Here is a 20923-nt window from a genome sequence, read left to right as displayed (position 1 = left end):
TTAAAAGTCATTTAAAGGATTTTAAAATAAATACATTACATGATGAAATCGCATGTTTTCTGGGTCCAATTTAAATTTGATTTCTATGATTCAAAAGACGGGATGCGTTACATCAGCGATGAGTGTTTCCGGTTTGGAGTGCGACACGGTGCAAGGTCACGTGGTTTATACGCCCCAGATTATCCACCAACCGAAGCTTCACGTTCGAAAATACCGGATACTGATTGGCTGAGATAAATATGGGTGAACCGGTGTACATAAAAGGGATTTTCCTCCTGTGTAGCGCCGTAATTGTGCTGTCATTTCCAGTTGACGGAATTCTAGTCGGCAGAAGTGTAACGCGCATCTATGGATAAGCACATTCCGGGTGACCGAAGTGATGTGTTTGCCGGCTTCGCCACGACATTCAAGTCGTTCGCAACCGACGCCATCCACGTCGGCCAGGAGCCGGAGCAGTGGAACTCCAGGGCCGTAGTGCCGCCGATATCGCTTTCGACCACGTTCAAACAGAGCCAACCCGGAAAGCACGCTGTAAGCACTGCCATACCCATGCTGTGTGAATTCCATCTAGGTTACTACTAATCATAGTAAATGCCATTTTTGCAATTGTCCTCTTTTCTAATTAGACCAGCTTGTCTTGTGTGAAATATAACGAAATCAATTAGGTGACACTTAAATTATGGTGTTCTTCTCACGTGTGTAACATACAGGATAGTGCAATGCGTTGTTGTTTAATTTCAGACTACGACTGACTGTTTTCAAATTGAGGGACTGTTGTGATCTAGACTACGACTGACTGTTTTCAAATTGAGGGACTGTTGTGATCTCATTTGCCTTCCTTTGTTATGTCGTTATGGCCACCTGAATAATGAGGTGATGAAAATGTAGCCTTACACACGTGAAACTTTTAACTTCCGAATTCAACCCCACTTTTGCTGGTTTACTGACCTTTGACATCGTTTGGTCGATTCTGGTATGCTTGACCCCACAGGCGTGCCCCTGTTTACACGGGGCACACATCCTATAGACATTGTCAGAATGCCTATTATACAGCTTGTGAGATGACTGCTAAACTCTTGGTTGTTGAGTCTTTTTGCATGAATCAAATTAAACTTGTTTGCTTTGCTTCTGCACACCTGGCCCTGTTCACAGGACTGTTTAAATTTTGCTTCAAGGCAATCCATGCGCCTTTTTGAGCAAACATTAACTGCTCAGTTATGTAGGGTGTTGTTCATCTGTTTACAATGGGAGGTATTTTTTCAATATAAAGACGGGTGATGCTCATGAAGCTAAGCAAACCATGTCTTTGCTTTTTTTTTTTTTTTTTTTTTTTTTTGGTGTATACGGTACTCACGAAAACCTGAAACGTTCATTTTTAGATGAAAGATAGTTATGTCTATTGTGTGGCACAGCTCACGATTTGTTACCAAAATAGACATTTGTATGTTTAACTGATTCTTGAGTAGTAAATTCATTGCTGAAATTAGAAAAAATGTCAAGGGTTCAAAACCACATAAATTTCCCGACATACCGTCCCAAAGGTATTGGCTAATTTTTACGTCCCAAAAATGCATTGAGAAATCCCTCACTTGCAGCTGTAACTCAAGCTGACTCACCCCCCCCCCCTTACACACTCACACACACACACACACACACACACACACACACACACACACACACCGGTTGTTGCTCAGTGTCAGTGAGTCAGCTGTGCAACACGATGGTTGGAGGAGGTGAAACTCCTGAATATTTCCCCCCATTGAAGAAAACGATCTCGCTGATTTGGGAATGCTTCGTCTACAGAAAAGCGGCTTAGAGGAGGAGGGCCAACCGACATGTAAAACATGTTTGTGGAGGGAGCTGCCGAGGAGGCAATACCTCCAATATGATTTCACATTTATACAAAATTAAAGGTTAGTAAACACTGTCATAAACGTTTCCCACCAGCTACAAGAGTTAACTCCAGCGTGTTTAGTTTGTCTAGCTGTGGTAAAACGTGGCGTTTTTTTCCTCTCTGGCAAGAGTCTGTGTTGAGAAAGAGAGTGGGTGAATAATGTAAATATGATACGAGTGACATACACACGCTTTTTATGAAAAATATTTTTGTTCATCCTGTTCAATGGAAAAAGTTTTTAACCCAGATATCTCAAAGTAACACATTTTAGAGCTGTAATTGCAATACCATGAAAGTGATATTTTGGCTTAAGGTTATCATACCGTCAGAATATCATTCTGGCACATGCCTAGCTGAAATGCGTTCATGAAAAGCTTGGATGTTTTCACCTCAATACAGCATCCTAAATATTCAATCAATTTCTTAAAAAGAAATATAAATGTGTTTAAGACTATATAATTTAACAGATAATGATAAACGATAATGGTTTCTTACTTTGTATAAGATAATATTTCAGGAAAATCTAGAGTCCAAGCATGCAGCTTTCATTACTGTTGCACTATAACCATGGTCCTGTCATAATCATATTCAGTGTTTTTAATTTATTTATTTTAAAAATAGTTATTCATACTCATAATGAACCACAAAAGATATTTACAAGGTAAGATTGTTTGCCTTTTTTGATATTGTTAATAGTTGTTAATTTTACATATACAGTGGGGAGAACAAGTATTTGATACACTGCCGATTTTGCTGGTTTTCCCACTTGCAAGCCATGTAGAGGTCTGTAATTTGTATCATAAGTTCTCTTCAACTGTGAGGGACGGAATCTAATACAAAAATCCAGAAAATCACATTGTATAATTTTTAAATAATAAATTTGTATTTAACTGCATGAAATAAGTATTTGATACATTACCAACTAGTAAATATTTCGGCTCTTTGTTCTTTTTTAAGAACCCCTCCTCTTCTCCACTCATTACCGGAAGTAACTGCACCTGTTTGAACTTGTTACCTGTATAAAAGACACCTGTTCACATGCTCAAACAAACTCCAACCTCTCCACAATGACCAAGACCAAAGAGCTGTGTAAGTACATCATGGATAAAATAATAGATCTGCACAAGGCTGGGATGGGCTACAGGAAAATAAGCAAGCAGCTTGGTGAGAAGGTAACAACTGTTGGAGCGATTATTACAAAATGGAAGAAGTTCAAGTTGACGGTCAATCTGCCTCGTTCTGGGGCTCCATGCAAGATCTCACCTCGTGGGGCATTACTGATCATGAGGAAGGTGAGGGATCAGCCCAGAACTACATGGCAGGACCTGGTCAATGACCTGAAGAGCGCTGGAACCACAGTCTCGAAGAAAACCATCGGAAACACATTACGCCGTCATGGATTGAAATCCTACAGCGCACGCAAGGTCCCGCTGCTGAAGCCAGTGCATGTCCAAACACGTCTAAAGTTTGCCACTGACCATCTGGATGATCCAGAGGAGCAATGGTAGAAGGTCATGTGGTCGGATGAGACCAAAATTGAACTTTTTGGTCTAAACTCGGCTCATCGTGTTTGGAGGAAAAAGAAGGATGAGTTCAACATCAAGAACACCATCCCAACCGTGAAACATGAAGGGGGAAACATTTTTTGGGGCTGCTTCTCTGCCAAGGGGTACATGACGACTGCACCGTATTGAGGGGAGGATGGATGGGGCTATGTATCGCCAGATCTTGGCTGACAACCTCCTTCTTTCAGTGAGAGCCCTGAAGATGGGTCGTGGCTGGGTCTTCCAGCATGACAACGACCCAAAGCGAACAGCCAAGGCAACTAAAGAGTGGCTTCGTAAGAAGCATCTTAAGGTCCTGGAGTAGCCTAGCCAGTCACCAGATCTGAACCCGATAGAAAATCTATGGAGGGAGCTGAAAGTACGTGTTGCCCGGCAGCAGCCCCGAAACCTGAAGGCTCTGGAGAAGATCTGCATGGAGGAGTGGGCCAAAATCCCTGCTGCAGTGTGTGCAAACCTTGTCAAGGACTACAGGAAACGTTTGGTATCTGTAATAGCAAACAAAGGTTTCTGTACCAAATATTAAGTTCGATTTTTGTGATGTATCAAATACTTATTTCATGCAATTAAATGCAAATTTATTATTTAAAAATCATACACCGTGATTTTCTGTTTTTTTTTTTTTTTTTTTTTTTTTTTTTTTTGTATTACATTCCGTCCCTCACAGTTGAAGAGAACTTATGATACAAATTACAGACCTCTAAATGCTTTGCAAGTGGGAAAACCAGCAAAATCGGCAGTGCATCAAATACTTGTTCTCCCCACTGTACCTACTTCCCCACCATAGGTGATCGTTACTATAATGTGTAATTTTACATGTTCTTAGACATTAATCAATCAGATATTTTACTCTTGATAAAAGATTAGGGAACTCAAACTGTTGATGGAAAAAAAAAAAAAAAAGTACTGGACTTATCATTGCATTCTGCTATTTTAAGGTAGCTTTGGTAACTGTTATTCATTACTGTAATGCATAGATTTCATGGGAATCACTAAGTCGTATAGACCCTACCCACGTGACGTCACAACTCCGCTCTCCTGAATGGTACCGCCCACTTGTCCGTCAAAACATAGTGTTAACCTGTTACGGCTACGTACATTTCTCCTATTTACGGCGTGTTTTTCTGCTCCTTAACATTAATAATCAAAATGGTGAAGGCGTGTGTGGTTGTTGGTTGCACTAACAGAGAAGATGGAAGGAGAGACTTGAAGTTTTACTGTATTCCGAGGGATCCAAAGAGGAGAGCGAAATAGACGGCTGCAATTCGACGTGAAAACTGGGCACCAAAAAATCACCACAGACTATGTAGTAGTCATTTTATATCCAGTAAGATGCATTTAAGATATACTTAGAGGGTTTTGGGCTGACAAATAACCACAATTAAGATCATTGCGAGGCTAATCGCCGACAACATACGACGTAGTACGACATAGTTTCAAATTCAAGATGTTTGTGACTTCCCTTTCTTCCACCATCGTTATTTTTTGAATAATATTTAGCTGGTACCAAGTGAAAGAAACTAGCCTCGTCTACGGAGCTGACAAATAACCACAATTAAGATCATTGCGAGGCTAATCGCCGACAACATACGACGTAGTACGACATAGTTTCAAATTCAAGATGTTTGTGACTTCCCTTTCTTCCACCATCGTTATTTTTTGAATAATATTTAGCTGGTACCAAGTGAAAGAAACTGGCCTCGTCTACGGGGCTGACAAATAACCACAATTAAGATCATTGCTAGGCTAATCGCCGACAACATACACGTATGTATGTAGTGAGAGTGCTATCACTAAACCATATAAACATTAAAAGCCTTAACTCCATTGACAAACGACATGAAATAAATTAGACTTGACAGTGGATGTTAGCAATAACAAAAGATTTTGAATTGAAAATTTCGTAACTCACCTTTCCAAGCACAAGATAGTTTCCTGCCGAACGAGGACCTGTTTCACCCAACCAGCAACGAAGTATTTATAAGCCTCCAAGCTCTTGAAGTTTTTCAAATTTTCGTGGGAATAGGCTGATTTTGTGTGGACAAGATAATTGTAAATATCAGCGTAGCAGATGTCAGGCAGACAGGGCGAAGACAGTGGGTCGAAAAACATCGATTTGGGCATCAAATATGGATCTGGCGACTGTATAGAACGAAGCTTTTCCACATAACGCCTTTTATGCAACACATCCAGTGAGTTTACGGCATCAGAAAGCACCGGGTCTTCCATGAAATGCATTTTAAATTCCTCGATCAATTGAAAACAATGCTAATACAGAGACAAAATGATGGACAAGTGGGCGGAACCACACAGCGAGCACGTGGTTTTGTGACGTCGGTGGGTAGGGTATATACTGGTTCTCAAACTGGGGTCCTTGGAAATTAGGGTGTCCTTCATGTCCCACAGCTTTGGGGTTGGCCAAATAATTTTCAGTAAATTAGTTTCCAAAAATGCACATTCCTATGAGGACCACTGAGCCAATAAACAGTGGCGCCCCCAGGGGGTGGCCAGGGGTGGCCACGGCCACCCCTATAAATTTGTTGGCCACCCCACTGGCCACCCCACTTGCCAGTAAAACGTAGATTGTTGTAGCATCAGTTATGCATTTCATCCCAAATGCAAATCTGCCAGCACCTGCTTTTCCCCAGTAATTATTTTGTTTTGTTAAATGTACACCTTATGCCTAATATATACATAACACAATAAAACAAAATTGTTGTGGAACACAAAATGTTGACTGGACAGTTATGGACTATGCACATTAAATCATTTGTAGCATAAAATATTACACAATACAACAAAGTATATCAGTAGCCGTGTCCTTAAGTCTTTCTGAAAGTTTTCCCCTGACCTTTTTACTGCAATAATATAATGAAAACCTGAAATTATGGCTGTTAGTTTTGGTGTGCCACCCCAAAATTTTAAGTGGCCCCATCTGGCCACCCCTCTGAAAAATTTCTGGAGGCGCCACTGCCAATAAAACAAACATGCATCCATTATCTACCACTTATCCCCACGAAGGTCGCGGGCATGCTAGAGCCTATCCCTCCAGACTGTGGCCAGCCCATAGCAGAGCACATATAGACAAACAGCGTTTGGCACTTGTTGCACCTACGGACAATTTAAAGTGCTCAAAGTACCCGGACAGGCATGGACAGAGCATGCAAACTCCAAACATGAAGCCTGGAGCCTGAGACTCTGAACTCTTGAGCTTAGAGTCACAACTGTGAGGCAGGCATGCTACACAGTCATCCACCCTGTCGCCTTCGCAATCTTGAAGTATGGCAATAAATGAGCCTGCCCTTTGTGATGCGATTGACCAGACTCGTAAATTGGGACCCATTGTAAATCCCTTGCGTGATTAGAACATATTTTCTTAAATGCAGAATTATGCAACTTCCTTTACAATCATATGGGTAGAACCAAAACAATGAGTTGCATAATCCAGTTAAATGGTGAAGTAATAAAAATGTGCCTCACTCAAATGTTGCAACACATGTTGTTTTTCCATTGTTAACAAAGAGATGTTTTTATGCCATTAAAAATGTTGTTTGTCTGTTTTTAATTAGGAGTAGTGGTGCAGCATGGCCAATTGGTCATAGTCCTTAAAGAGAAAATCCACTGAGCTCTTTGAACTCTAAAATCTTGTGGAAAAACTAATTCAGGAATGGTGTTGATAGTTAAATTGAAGGGATGCATTGTTTTGAGAACCTTTGGCCATACTGGTGCAGCGGAAACTGCTTTATCTTTATCCGCTGATGAACTGAGTTCAAATGCATGCTTCGTTTGAACCGGTTTTAATGCTTGATTCTTTTTTTTTTTCTTTTTTGTAACTCAGGGCTATGAATACAGCCGCAGTGGAAACCCAACACGAGAATGCCTTGAAAAGGCCGTAGCAGCGCTGGATGGAGCAAAGTACAGTAAGTGGTACAATATATTTAAAAAAAATAAAAATCTTTTCCTTTTCATCCGATTCCGATCCTGTAAAAAATGGTGTAATCGGCCCTATTTCCAATCATGTGATCGGATTGGGACATCCCTAATGTGTACATACAAACATTGACATTCAATACCAATGTCTACTCAAGTTTATTTCTATTGTCCTAAATGACCAAAATACCCCAAAGGCTTGCAAAGACAGTTGACATTAAAATGTTGAAGCAATCATTTAAAGTAAACAAATAAGTAAAAACAGAAATAAGAATCTAATAATAAAAACTAAATAGCAATTTAATTATTGCAATCAATATTCTCTGATCTAAATCCCCCAACAAATAATTAAGAAAAAAACCCTTTAGGGATAATAATTTATGATTAATGAATAATAAAGAGCCAGGTACTGTTCCCTGTGGGACACGGCAAGCCACGTTACTCTTAGCTCAGATTGCCATAAATTACATGGCACACCCTCTCTGAGAGATCCGATTTAAACCATGAGCTTGCCAAGCCTATAATCCCAGTATTTAAAATTGATAAAATGTCCATTGCTTATAAAAATTTTTTTTTTAAATTGTCACTTTTGCAAGAGCCCATTCGGGTGATCTAGCCTGAACACCGGTTGAAAAAGTTCAGATTGCTCGAAATCATGTTCATGAGGTTATAAATTGTTTTGGTCCATTTTTTTTTGAGAATTCTTTTTTTTTAATAAACTTGTATTCGACGCTGAATTATATGTAGCATTTAGTATCTACTTATTTATAAGACTCTCTAGATCGAGGTTAAGTCTTTTGTGTAAGAGTCAAATATCAACTAGCTTAAAATCTGCGGGTACAGTGCCAGAGGAGAGTGATCAGTTTAATATATTTAAAATGGATGAAATTCTGTTATTTTCATTGTTGGAAACATCTGACTTGTATCCATTTTATATTGTAGTTGTTGTCATTGGGGAAAGGCAGAACTTAGTTTAGCCTTCAATTAACCTAGAACCCGCATGTGTATTGTTGCATTTGGGAGAATGCTCTAGTACTTTCCAGAAAGCCTTGCTAAACTCTGTAATGTTCAACAGCAGCTGTGTTTCCCGTACAGGTTCAATTGTATTCGTATGAATACTTAAAATTTGATCCACATTATTTTATTTTGCTCCAGGCCTTGCTGTGGCTTCAGGGCTGGCTGCCACATTGACCATCACTCACCTGTTGAAGGCCGGAGATGGAATTGTTTGCATGGATGATGTGTATGGAGGTGAATATTCACTCAGGCAAGACATTGTTTAATTTCTGACAGGTTGTTTACCTTTTATGAATTTACAAGGCACAAACCGCTACTTCCAAAAAGTGGCAGCTGAATTTGGGCTACAGATCACCTTGGTTGACTGTACCAAACTAGAGCTACTCAAGGCAGCCCTAAAGCCCAACACTAAAGTAAGTAATACTTAAGTCTCTCTACACCCCTACACTATTTAACTGGCTGGTGTATTGTTGAATACAAGAATGTTACATGACTCTACAATATCTGTTCTGTTTTTTCTTGTCACTGTTAGCCTTGAGGCTATTTGCAACATTAGATTAAAATTTTTTTGTAGCATGCTTCGGCATCAACTACAGAATAATTTTGTCGGTACTGCTTGTGCAGATGATTTGGATCGAGACGCCCACTAACCCCACTATGAAGGTTGTCGACATTAAGGCATGCTCCGACTTGGTGCATGATCACAACAAAGACATTGTGGTCGTGGTGGACAATACATTCATGTCTGCCTACTTCCAGGTATGAAACACACATGCAGTTGATTCAGTTTATGTTAAGAGTCAGTCTGCAATTGTTTCTTACACTTACTCTGTTTCTTCAGCGTCCTTTGGCTTTGGGAGCCGATATTTGCATGTACTCAGCCACCAAATACATGAACGGTAGGTGAAGTTTATCTACTTCCTATTTTACTACTCATAGAAGTGACATTTATCATTCTTATCACCTCTACATGAATGGAAGGTTTGGTGCTTGTGCTCTCACCTCAAACAAAGTTATTAATGGATAATTTTTTTTTTTTTAATACTGCATGTTTTTATTTATAATCAGTGAACAAAATACACCACTGTATTGTTTTGAATGAAGTCAAATTACAGCAGTGTGTTACTGGCAACAGTGGAAATATCTTAAGGCAAATTTTTACAACTATGCCTGACATGACTCGATTACCTTCTTATAAACATTTGCTGTAGACTGAAGAAAATATGCAGGATACATATGTATAGGCATAGATTAAATACTCTTCCACTTCCTGTATATCCACGTATTGTAACATACCGTATTGGCCCGAATATAAGACGATGTTTTTTGCACTGAAATAAGATTGAAAAAGAGGAGGTCGTCTTATAACTGCGGCCTAAAAAAAAAAAAAAAAAAAAAAAAAAAAAAACTGCGGCCTAGACATATACCCATTCACGACGCTGGATGGCGCCAGTCATCAATGAATCGAATGCTGAACGCGACTCGGGCGGCCAAAGCGAACCCCTGACACGAAGAAGAAAGTGGTAAGAAGGAAAAGAGAAGAAAATACCGGTAATAGAAGAGATAACCAAAAATGGAGAAACTTCGCGACACTTTGGAGAAAAGTGGGTCGAAGATTGGCCAGATTAACAGGTGTTCGGCCATTCCTTACTACGCGGCGAAACGTCCTACACAATGCTCAGGGCGCTTGCGTATGCATTCACACGCATGCGCACATCGGTTGGAAGCGGTGAGTACTCACTATTTTTGTTTTTATTTAGTTATTTAGAACCTTTTCACAGCCTCAAAGATACTTTTTGCATGTATTACCCTCTCATACTTTTAACCATTGTGTTTTTTTGTGTTAGCTTTGAAGCAGTTGACCACATTAGTCACGTAGCGTATTTAAACCGTCCTTATTTGATATAACTACATTTAAGTATTTTCTGCAGGCATTTCTTTAGTACGTTATTCCTGTATGCATCTAAACAAAACAAGTTTAGAGCGCACGGTAGTAATTTAGGTGTCAAATTCGACTAATGTAGGACGTTTCGCCGATGTAGCATATTTTGGCAGAACACCGGCAGCTGAGGAGACGTTACGTTATGACGCAAACTTCAAGTTGATGGTGATAAATGAGGCGGTGTCTTCAAACAACTGCAAAGCGGCTGTGAAATATGGTGTCACAGAGTGTAATGTACGGAGATGGAGAGCTCAAAAAGATCGCCTAAAAAATGCTCACAGTCAGAGAAAAGCTTTCCGTGGTCGTTTCTGTATAAAAATTAATTTGGTGTTCAAAAAGTCTTTTTTCAAACTTGAGTCTTGAAAAAGAGGGGGTCGTCTTATAATCGGGGTCGTCTTATATTCGGGCCAATACGGTAATTGTTAAAACGTTTAAGGGTGTCCATAATGGTCCTTAAGGGCCGCTGTGGGTGCTGGTTTTTGTTCCTACCAATTGAGCACAGACCGTTAAACCAATAAAGTTTCTTCTAAAACAGGCTGCAATCAACTGAGTACACTTGTAAGACACCAGATTGGTGAAAAGGTGTTGTCTTGTTATGTTGGAATGAAACCCAGTACCCGCTGCGGCCCTATGTGGAATAGTTTGGACACCCCTGTTCTAAATGGTAAAATATGTGCCTTGGCAAGAAAAAAAAAAAAAAAAAAGTCTGTACTCTGTTTTGTTATTTAATTACCATAGGTATGTTGCCACTTGTGCTCCTGCATTTATCAATATTAATGCTACCTACCTGAGTAGGAATCATACCAGGGTCACCCGCATGAGTGGTTAAAGTCTTAGACAATTTGGCCTGGTGGTGCCTGTGTTCCGAGTTATTTTATTTTGACAGTCCTTCAACTGACATTTGGTGGAAAAATTTACATTTAAAATTTTTTTAAATTGTCTCTCTTCCTTTGCCCAGGAGGCACCCTCCCACCAAGTGTAATGCCCATGCATGCCATAGTTGCCTAATAGGGCCAGAAATCCATAGTCTGGCTTGTAATGGTCACTTTTGAGGGCCCAAAGCACTGAGCATTGCGTGCTTATGCAATGTGACAGCCCTGTACTGGGGTGGTGACGTATGGTGTTCCACTTTTTCATATCCCCACATTTGCTTAGGTGTGCCTTTTTTCCAGAAATGCCTTTCTTCAGGCTCCTGATGTGCTAGTGTAGCTTTTTTTTTTTTCTTTAACGGGTTTCAAGAGAAACTCTAGTGGTGTCGATTTTTTTTGTTTGTTTTATACTATAGACTATGCAGGGGGTTTAAAAATGACCTCTGTACTTATGATAATAGCATATACTATGTCCTTCACCCCACATGCATCCGCCACTGTCAAATATTTGCTAGCTGTATTGAATGAATTGATTCAGATTGTTTTATTGGTGTTGTTTTGTATAATTGGCAGGTCACAGTGATGTAGTTATGGGGCTGATGTCAGTCAACAAAGAGAAACTTTATGATCGACTGAAGTTTCTACAAAATGGTGAGCGAAAATAACATTTTTGCCATATGTTTAAACATCTGTGGCTGTTTATAAACGCTGCCCAGCAGAGGTGGGTTATGACGCATTATTTACTCAGTTACATTTACTTGAGTAACTTTTTGAGTAAAATGTACATCTTAGAGTAGTTTTACCATGCAATACTTTTTACTTTTACTTGAATAGATTTATGAAGAAGAAACACTGCTCTTACTCAACTACTTTGGCCTACACTAATCATTACATTTTTCGTCTTTATTCTACATAATTACTTTATTTTTGCTAGAGATGCCAACAGTGGGCGTCTCAGTTTCACCAACGAGTCGTTACAACAATTACCACATGACTCCATTATAACCTATCAGAGGTAACAATGTTTGCTCTCCACTGGAGGGCATTCATGCTCTTCGGACAGGTGCCGTTTCATAGTGTCATGGTTTGAATTCAATGATTTTTGTGTCATATTTTTGGCTTGTTATTATACAGTATAATAACAATAGTTCATATAGATGAAGTGATGTGCTGAGAAAAAAAACCATTTATTTTTTTTTTAAAATTGGACATTGTAAGCGTTTACTCACAATGTTACTCATGACGTGAGTATACTTTTTTACTTGAGTAATATTATTTAGAAGTAACGCTACTCCTACTTGAATAAAGTTTTTGGATACTCTGCCCACCTCTGCTGCCCAGTACCTGTGGCTGTCATGCCTTTGAATGATGTGTCGAACACCTAAAACAGCTTCTCTCCTTAATTTTTGCCATTATGAAAGGTTAAATTGCAGAGAAAAAATTTACAAAATGATCATGTTCATGACAATAACAATTGTTTTCTTTGAAGTTTATGATTATGAAGAACCTGGCAAACATCAACATGCATAACATGACTTAGTGAAACATTTGTGAAAAGCTGTCCTATTTTTTTCTTCCGCAAAAGTCAAGGTCCAAAGGTTAAAAAATAATATGCCAGGAGAGTGCTATGAAATCAAAACCCAAAACCTGGTATTCATTTACTTTTGTAGTTGATTCACATTAGCAGTTTGAATGCGGCTGTGTCGTGAGAACACAGCAGGAAACATCTGTCAGACATCTAACATAAAGGGATTTAAGCTACTAGGAAAAAATATGGTGCAACACAAGATGCTTTGTAAATGGGTCATTAAAAGTTTGTTCCTGTGTGTCTTTTCATTTCAGCACTAGGTTGCGTACCATCTCCTTTTGACTGCTACCTGGTCAACCGTGGACTGAAGACGTTGCATCTGCGCATGGAGTGCCACTTTAAGAACGCCATGGCCGCGGCAAAGTTTTTAGAGGCAGATTCTAGAGTGGAGCGTGTCATCTACCCAGGTTGAGTTACGCAGCGATGCACTGTATAGTACATAAAGATGTAACAGCCATCCATCAATCCATATTCTATCCAGCGTGTCTCCATTAGGGTGAGCTGCATTCAAGATCAGCTGACTTTGAGCCTCCACATTAGGCTGGTCACATGTCAATTTCAAGGCACATTGAGAAAAGTAATCTTTCACACTAACGTTCACGCCTACAGAAAGGACAATTTCCTACAGAATGGACAATTTAGAGCTTTCAAGTAGGCATGTGCCTTTCTGAGATTCTGACAGTATGATAACCTTAAGCCAAAATATCACGGTTTCACGGTATCAAGGTATTGTAATTACTGCTCTAAAATGTGTTACTTTGGGATATCTGGGTTTTAAAAAATCCATTAAACAGGATTTTAATTTTTTACAAAACATATTAGCAAATTGGAACATAAGTATAATGTTTAGTTAAAATAAAATAACAAAAAGTAACTGAAATATTTCAAATAAATTAAAAACAATGCAGTCCTTTAGGTGTGCCAAACCCACAGCCACAGCTGAACATTATTACCATCAGAACAAAAATAATTGAAATATTTTCCATAAAAAGCACTTTTGTATGATCCGTATCATGTTTTTATTATACACACACTCTCTTCCTCAACACATAGAGAGTGCCAATGAGGAAAAAAAAGCCACGTTTTACCACCGCTAGACACACTAAAAACTCAGGAGTTACCTCTCATAGCTGGTGGGAAGCGTTCATGACTGTTTTTACGAACCTCTAATTTTGTATATATACAAAATCATATTGGAGTTGCCTCCTCGGCAGCCACCATCCGCAAACATGTTAGACATGTTGGTTGGCTTAGAGGAAATAACTCGAAGTATTCCCATACGAGCGATTTCGTTTTCTTCATTGGGGGGGAAAGGAGTTTCACCTACTCTAGCCATCGTGCAGCACAGCTGACTCATTGACACTGAGCAACAACCAGTCAGCGTGCTTATGATTTAGAATTATTCTTTTGCAATCTTCTGCATGAATAATGCACTAATTTTACCATTTCATTAATCACCATTAATTTAATTTGGATTGTGAATTTGTCTCCCTCTGTCTTAATAACTAGACATTCAATATCACTATCTTCACTCATATGTAATAAAATATTTTACTGTATATGAAAAAGGTGGCTTTTTCAACTTGTTTAATGACACACTTTCAAGTGAGACCTTAAATGCTGCAGATGCAAAAATTCCCGTATAACAAATGTGGACATACAACCATGTGACAAATTACCCTGTTGTCCACTTAATTGACATGTCCTCCATTTTTTGTCATAGGTCTGCCCTCTCACCCACAGTATGAAGTTGTGAAAAGGCAATGCACCGGTTGTCCTGGAATGATCACCTTCTACATTAAAGGGAAACTTGAACACGCCTCCACCTTTCTCGAAAGTCTCAAAGTAATTAGCTGGAACAATCCCCCCCCCCCCCCAATAGGCATTTCAGACTATCACAATAAACACACACATTTGTTTGCTATATCTGTAGTGTCATGTTGACTTTAAAACACTGATCTATTTTTGTGTTTAAATGCAGTTGTTTGCTGTGGCAGAGAGTCTCGGTGGTTATGAAAGTTTAGCAGAGCATCCGTAAGTATTAATATTTATTGTTTTTAATATTTGTTCAAGACTCCGCCTGGCCCCTCCTTTGGGGCATTAGAATATTTTTCCAGTGCTTCTGTGGTTTTTCTTTAGGTACTCCAGCTTCCTGCCACACTCTTAAAACCTGCACATTTGGTAGACTAAATTGTCGAAACTGTTCTAATTGTGTATTTTAGTTGTCCTTTGCCCTGTTGTCCTGCAACACCAGTGCTACGCCAGATGGATTTATGGAATGATGTTTATCAGTAGGGGCCGTAAAAACATGCAGTTGCTGTAATGACAGGCAAATCGCCACGAGAGGGAAGCAGAGAATAAGAGTTTCAGGGCGCTGTCAGATACATACTGTATTTTTATAAAATATACTTTTTTTTTCATTAAACAAACAAAAATATATATATATCACTCATATATAATCATTTTGCTTAATATGTGTACCGATTGAACATACAATTTACCACATTTTTTTGTGTTTCGATCTTGAAAAGTGGCAAGGTGTCACTGTTGTTTTTGCAACACAAGCTGCCATACATGTTCAAGAAACTCACCATCTTTTTTTCCAACGCAGGGCAATTATGACTCATTCGTCTGTGCCTGAGAAGGAAAGGAACATCTTGGGTATTAGTGACACTCTGATTCGGCTCTCTGTGGGGCTGGAGGATGAGGCAGACATAATTGCTGATCTGGATCAAGCGCTTGCTGCTGCTGGTGTAAGTTTCATGGGCACTCTTTTATAAAAGACCGTTCTTTGGCTCTACCTTCAAAACCATACATTTTGGAAAACGTTTTTCAGTAATGAGGCTTTGCGTTGCCATCAAATAACTTACTGTAATTTTTACTTTAAAGTGATGAATCAATCCGATTTCTGAATGCCAATTTGGCAATTGTTTTAGGGTTGTTATTGCCAGGGGATAAATACTTTGCCCCCATAAAGGTTCACATTGGGTGGAACTTGTGAATTTATTAAAATTGTAAATGTCACACCAAGGCAACCCTTTACTTTGATTTACTGTTTTATTTCCTTCCATTTGTCTCCTGACAGCAATGCATTGTGCAGCAGGTGTAACGCTATAGAGCAGATAATACAATTGCTTACGGTAAAATTATTATTGTTTTGTCACATTTGGACAAATATATGTTGCCGAGAATTTGTGTGGTCCATTAAAAATGTGCATATGCCAGGATGCCTTCTATTATTATCATACAGTAGAGGGCTATTTGACAGCAACAGTTATATACGCATAAGAGATGAGGCTCGTTATATTCAGTGTACCGTATATATATTTGCTATGAAGGGTTGCAAGGCTTTTTTTCCCCCACGAACCATCTTGACGCTGGGTCTTGAGGTGCAGTAATGATTAATCATTGTCAATAGATCCATGTATTTTTATCCAAGCTTGTTAGTAACTAAAAACTCTTAACGCTTGCACTTTTAAATACCAAAGAAAGTAAAAAGTTTTATTTAAAAACGTCCTTTAAAAGTGATGGTTATGCACTGTAACTGTAATGGAAATAAGTATGATATACCATTTTGGTTTTTATTCACTTGACCAACTCACTTGGTTACAGTGTCTGTTAAAATGAAGATAAATATCGGCTAGGGGGAAAATGTGATTGTTACTTTGTTGGCGGCTCTAATCTATCAACGTTGCCCATAATATTAGCATCAGTCAGAAACCAGACTTTTTTGTGTGCACACTAGTCTCTGTAGTGGAGCCTTTTGGTGATTTTTTTCCCCCCCTTTTATCCTCAAAAAAACTTTTGGGGGAAAAAAAACTATTTTTATTTTTTTTGTATGCACGCAATCCATTTGAGGATGCATTTGCAGTTTTGTGTATTTTAGCTTTAGTGATATTTTTTTGCTGCAGAAAGACATCAAAGTCTTTGCAAGGCCAGCAGATGGCTCCTCCACAAGAGTCTTCCCAGAAACCTCTTCTCAGGTTCTGTGCTCACTTTGATGATACTTTCCCCCTCTTAACTGTTGTGTCCCATTGCGTTTTCATTCCATCTCTCATTTGTTTTGGAGTACAGTGGATCCTCAAAAGCCCAACACAATTGGTTTCAGGACAATCTCCCTCTGATATCAGGTTGAAAATCATTTCAAGGACAGACCAATTATAAACACACAGATAATGTTGTCAATGATTTAAATGCAAATGAAGTAAACAACTGTCAATATTAGATAAGTGTGTAACTCATCATTGTATCAAAGAATCACTTACACCAAAGAAGGCACTCTAGTTTTTAGTATACATCAGGGTTCACCCAATCTGGACCGCGATGACATCTATCCTGTCCTGTTTTCCACATCTCTCTCCCCTAATACACCTGAATCAAATGATTATGTCATCAGCAACCTCTCCAGAAGCCTGATAATGATCCTGATTTTTTGATTCAGGTGTGTTGAAAGAGGGAGACATGGAAAACACGACAGGAAAAGTGGCTCCGAGGTCCGGATTTAGTGAACCCTGCTATATATTATACATATTTAGATGGGTTAATTTTGGGTTGCTTCATTTTTTAGTTGTTGCAAAAAACAAAGCTTTTGAAAATGCTATAAAGCTAAAGAAAAAGCATCATAAGCCTGTTTGTTAACCATTGCATTGATGTCTCAAAGCTGACATGCCACTTGTTTTACAGAAAATGTTGGTAATTTTTGAAGCGTTACCGCCTTTAGGGCATTCCAATTTTGAAGTTCAACTGTACTCAAAATAACCACCTTCACATCAAACCATCCATATGGGCATATGCAACATTTTCTGTGAATTACAACATTTCTTGTAAGTCATTTAAAGTTTTAAAGTACAGTTTAGTTACTCAGCAGTAACTGCATTCAAACTGCATTAATTGTCCTCAAGTGAGCTGACTCTTTTATCACCATTTCCCAGTCGCTGCCACACTGCCAGGAAGTAAAGCACTTTTTTCCCAAAATTGCCCTTCTGACGTTCTAATCTGCCAAACTTCTATGTCATGCTCCTGCTTTCCCCGGCACTCTGAATATCTGCGGATTCCGCCCTGGACCATTTGATGCACATGTCAATTGGATTGGCACATATCTGTGCTTTCTGAGAAGGCACCTGCGATAAATTGAATCAGACGGGAGCTCAGATTGAAGAAGTCGAGCATATACTCTGTTTAGTCACAGACTTGGCTGTTGGTTTATGACTTGGAGCTCTCAATTTGTGGCGGGTGCCATACATAATATAAACGTGGAGTGTCTGCTGTTTCAGTGAGTGCCTGTCACTGTGGTGGCCGACTGTTAATCTACATTTGACACAGAAAACACCTTGGCCCCCTGCCTTAGCCCATCAAGCTAAGGGGGAAAAGAGGCATATCACGGTTCATACTCATTTTTGTGTGTGTGGAGAACACATCATCCTATTACCAGCATCTTATTAAAATGTCTGCCAATTGCTTTGTGGATGTGTTTTATTAATGAGTGTTGACTTCAATCCTTCTTTGTTGTCCTTTTTATAGAATCCAATGAAGAACTGAAGTGTCCTCACAGCAGGGCTTGTTCTTTGGGATGAAGAACAATTAAACAAAGGTTGTGTGCCAAGATGCTCAGTTAACCAGACACAAACAGAAAAATCCACGCATTGTTCTAATAACAAACAATGCATTTTGTAATTTCGTTGTGCTTTTCATGCAACTTTGGAACAAAAGGAATATTATTTATCTGAGTTTACTTGGTTTTGTGTGTGTTGTGGAATGCTTCAAAAAAGCTGAATGATATAAAATTTTACCACATCAAGGTTCATTAATGTGTTGAACACATTATTCTGGATCTGCAGACGTACATGTATCATTCAATTCCATTTCTTTAATTACATTTCTTTATCCCACTCTGAATGTAATACTGACCGCACGCGTGCTATGCTAATTATGGTACGAGTAGCACAAATCTCCGTCTCAAATGTTAAGCACTTCATTGCAAATTTTTTTTATAAAACATGTTCATACCAAAATGACTATCTGTATATTCATTTTGAAACATACTGAATGTGCAAGAATGACATGATTTGTTTTTATTTGGTATGTTATATGAATAAGGAATGAATTGTGTATTTTTTTTTGTTCTAATACATGATTCATACAATAATGTGATGTCTTATTTCTACACCCATAACGCTATATTTAAAGAGAAAAAAAATCTATAAAATCATACACAAAATCCAGTTTTTTCAATGTGCTCGACACGCTATAGCAAATAACGTAGAGCATGTTCAGAACCTTAATTAGCAATGCTAATGAATAGTGCGTAAAAAAAGATACTACGCAACAGTAACATGTTGCTCGGCACACAACTATGGATATGCACATTAGCCGCCGACAATACAACACGTGGTGCCCTTGTTGGTTTATCAATATTCTAATTGACTATTCAAGCTGGTGATGAGCTTCTATGGCAATGACACAACTGCTATTTGCCCTTTGACGAGCCATTGTACCATCAACATACATCAGGTTATTATGAAGAAGTCTTACTTAAGTTCCCTTATCACCCAGTCACATAATTTCGGGAAAGAGTCATTGAAGAGAAAATGTTTTGAAAATTGGTTTGCCCAAGTAAGCACTGTATACAATGAATGTTCTGTTATTTCTAGAAAAATACCAGAAGTGAATGGGTGTTCAGCATAACAGAAAAATTACATACAGTAAATGAATTACAGTGATGACCATCTCCTAGTATTTTAAGAAACATGAAGTCATTGTGGCTGGTCATATTAATATTTTCCTGACAAAATGACTTATTTAGTGAACTATAGATAGTGATTGGCAGACGTTACATATTCTACCTATTACTTACTAAGAGGTATCTATGACATTACAAAAACATTGAATGACTGTCAACTGTTAAATTGCCCATGAGTGTGAGTGATCTGAATTGTTACCTTTCTGATGGTGACACCCCTCATCATCAATTACATCGATTTCAAGAAAGCTTTCGACAGCATTCACTGAGAATCACTGTGGCAGATCCTCCAACTATACGTTATACCATCCAAGTACGTCAGCATCTTTAAATCCCTGTACCACAACTCCACCTGTCGAGTGAGAAACACCAACACCACAACTAATGACTTTGTTATCGTGACTGGGGTAAGACAGGGCTGCATCCAGTCACCCTTACTGTTCATCATTGTCACAGACTTTGTGATGAGGAAGTCTGTCGTCTGGCCAAACCTCGGCATCCAGTGGAGAGGGGACAGACTGGCACATTTGGACTTTGCAGAAGACTTGGCTCTATTTTGCCATACCCATGCCGCACTCCAAACATTGACCAACAATCTACATTAGCAAGGGGGAAAAGTGGACCAACATATAAGCCAAGAGAAGAACAAGGCCATGACTATCGCAAAGGACAAAAACCTTCCACCAATCACCATGGGAAAAAGACATTGAATATGTAGAAAACTTCACATATCTTGAAAGGAACATCTCAAACACCAGAGACTCAGAAAAAGATGTTCAGATCAGAATTGGAAAAAACGCTGGAGTCTTACAACGCCTCTATCAGTATGTCCACAAAGCTGCACCTCTTTATGTCAGTGGTCATACCTACGGTGACCAATGCTTGTGAGACGTGGATGAAGAAAGCCAGAATCACCACCCAACTGGATGTCTTCCACAGACTGTGCCTCAGATACATCCTGAGGATCCGTTGGAGAGACCACATCCCCAATGAATGATGTCTGACATAGTCTCAGACAGGAGACGGAGAATGGCTGGACAAATACTCCGACTGCCAACAGGAAGACCGGCAAGAGTGACAATGGACTGGATGCCACAAGGAGGGAGGAGGAAGATAGGACTGCCAAAGAAGACCTCAGAGAGATGGAAGTCTGCTGGCATGGAGCAAGGATGCCCGCCAGTGCCCGGAACAAATGGAGATGACTCATCGCCCAATGTTCCAGGAGGAATTGGATGAATTCAGTCAAAGTTAGTAAGAAGGTGACCGGCAGTGTGTTTTGTTATTGCTTCATAATATATGAAGAATGAAGACTTGAAGTCATGTATAGAGAGCATTTTGATTAGAGAATGCTAGAAAGGTTCCCATCTTTTCATTACGGATTG

At 39.1% G+C, this 20923-nt stretch overlaps 1 protein-coding gene across 2 annotated transcripts; it reads left to right on the top strand.

Moving 5' to 3' along the window:
* The first annotated feature begins 248 nt into the window (after window positions 1-248).
* Window positions 249-18937, top strand: LOC130918519 (cystathionine gamma-lyase). Of its 2 annotated transcripts, XM_057840265.1 has the most exons (13): window positions 249-531; window positions 7295-7376; window positions 8542-8637; window positions 8707-8816; window positions 9028-9162; window positions 9245-9302; window positions 11788-11865; window positions 13057-13209; window positions 14526-14647; window positions 14784-14836; window positions 15414-15555; window positions 16714-16785; window positions 18323-18937. In XM_057840265.1, the coding sequence occupies exons 1-13, from the start codon at window positions 349-351 to the stop codon at window positions 18338-18340; spliced, it is 1302 nt and encodes a 433-aa protein (XP_057696248.1). In that variant the 5' UTR covers window positions 249-348; the 3' UTR covers window positions 18341-18937. The 2 variants fall into 2 exon arrangements, with proteins under 2 accessions (XP_057696248.1, XP_057696249.1); XM_057840266.1 differs by lacking the exon at window positions 16714-16785 and having other exon boundaries at window positions 252-531; window positions 18323-18923.
* Window positions 18938-20923: the final 1986 nt, after the last annotated feature.

The sequence above is a fragment of the Corythoichthys intestinalis genome, chromosome 7 (assembly GCF_030265065.1).
Source record: "Corythoichthys intestinalis isolate RoL2023-P3 chromosome 7, ASM3026506v1, whole genome shotgun sequence".
Lineage (NCBI taxonomy): Eukaryota > Metazoa > Chordata > Actinopteri > Syngnathiformes > Syngnathidae > Corythoichthys > Corythoichthys intestinalis.
This window is presented reverse-complemented; position numbering and strand designations above follow the sequence as displayed.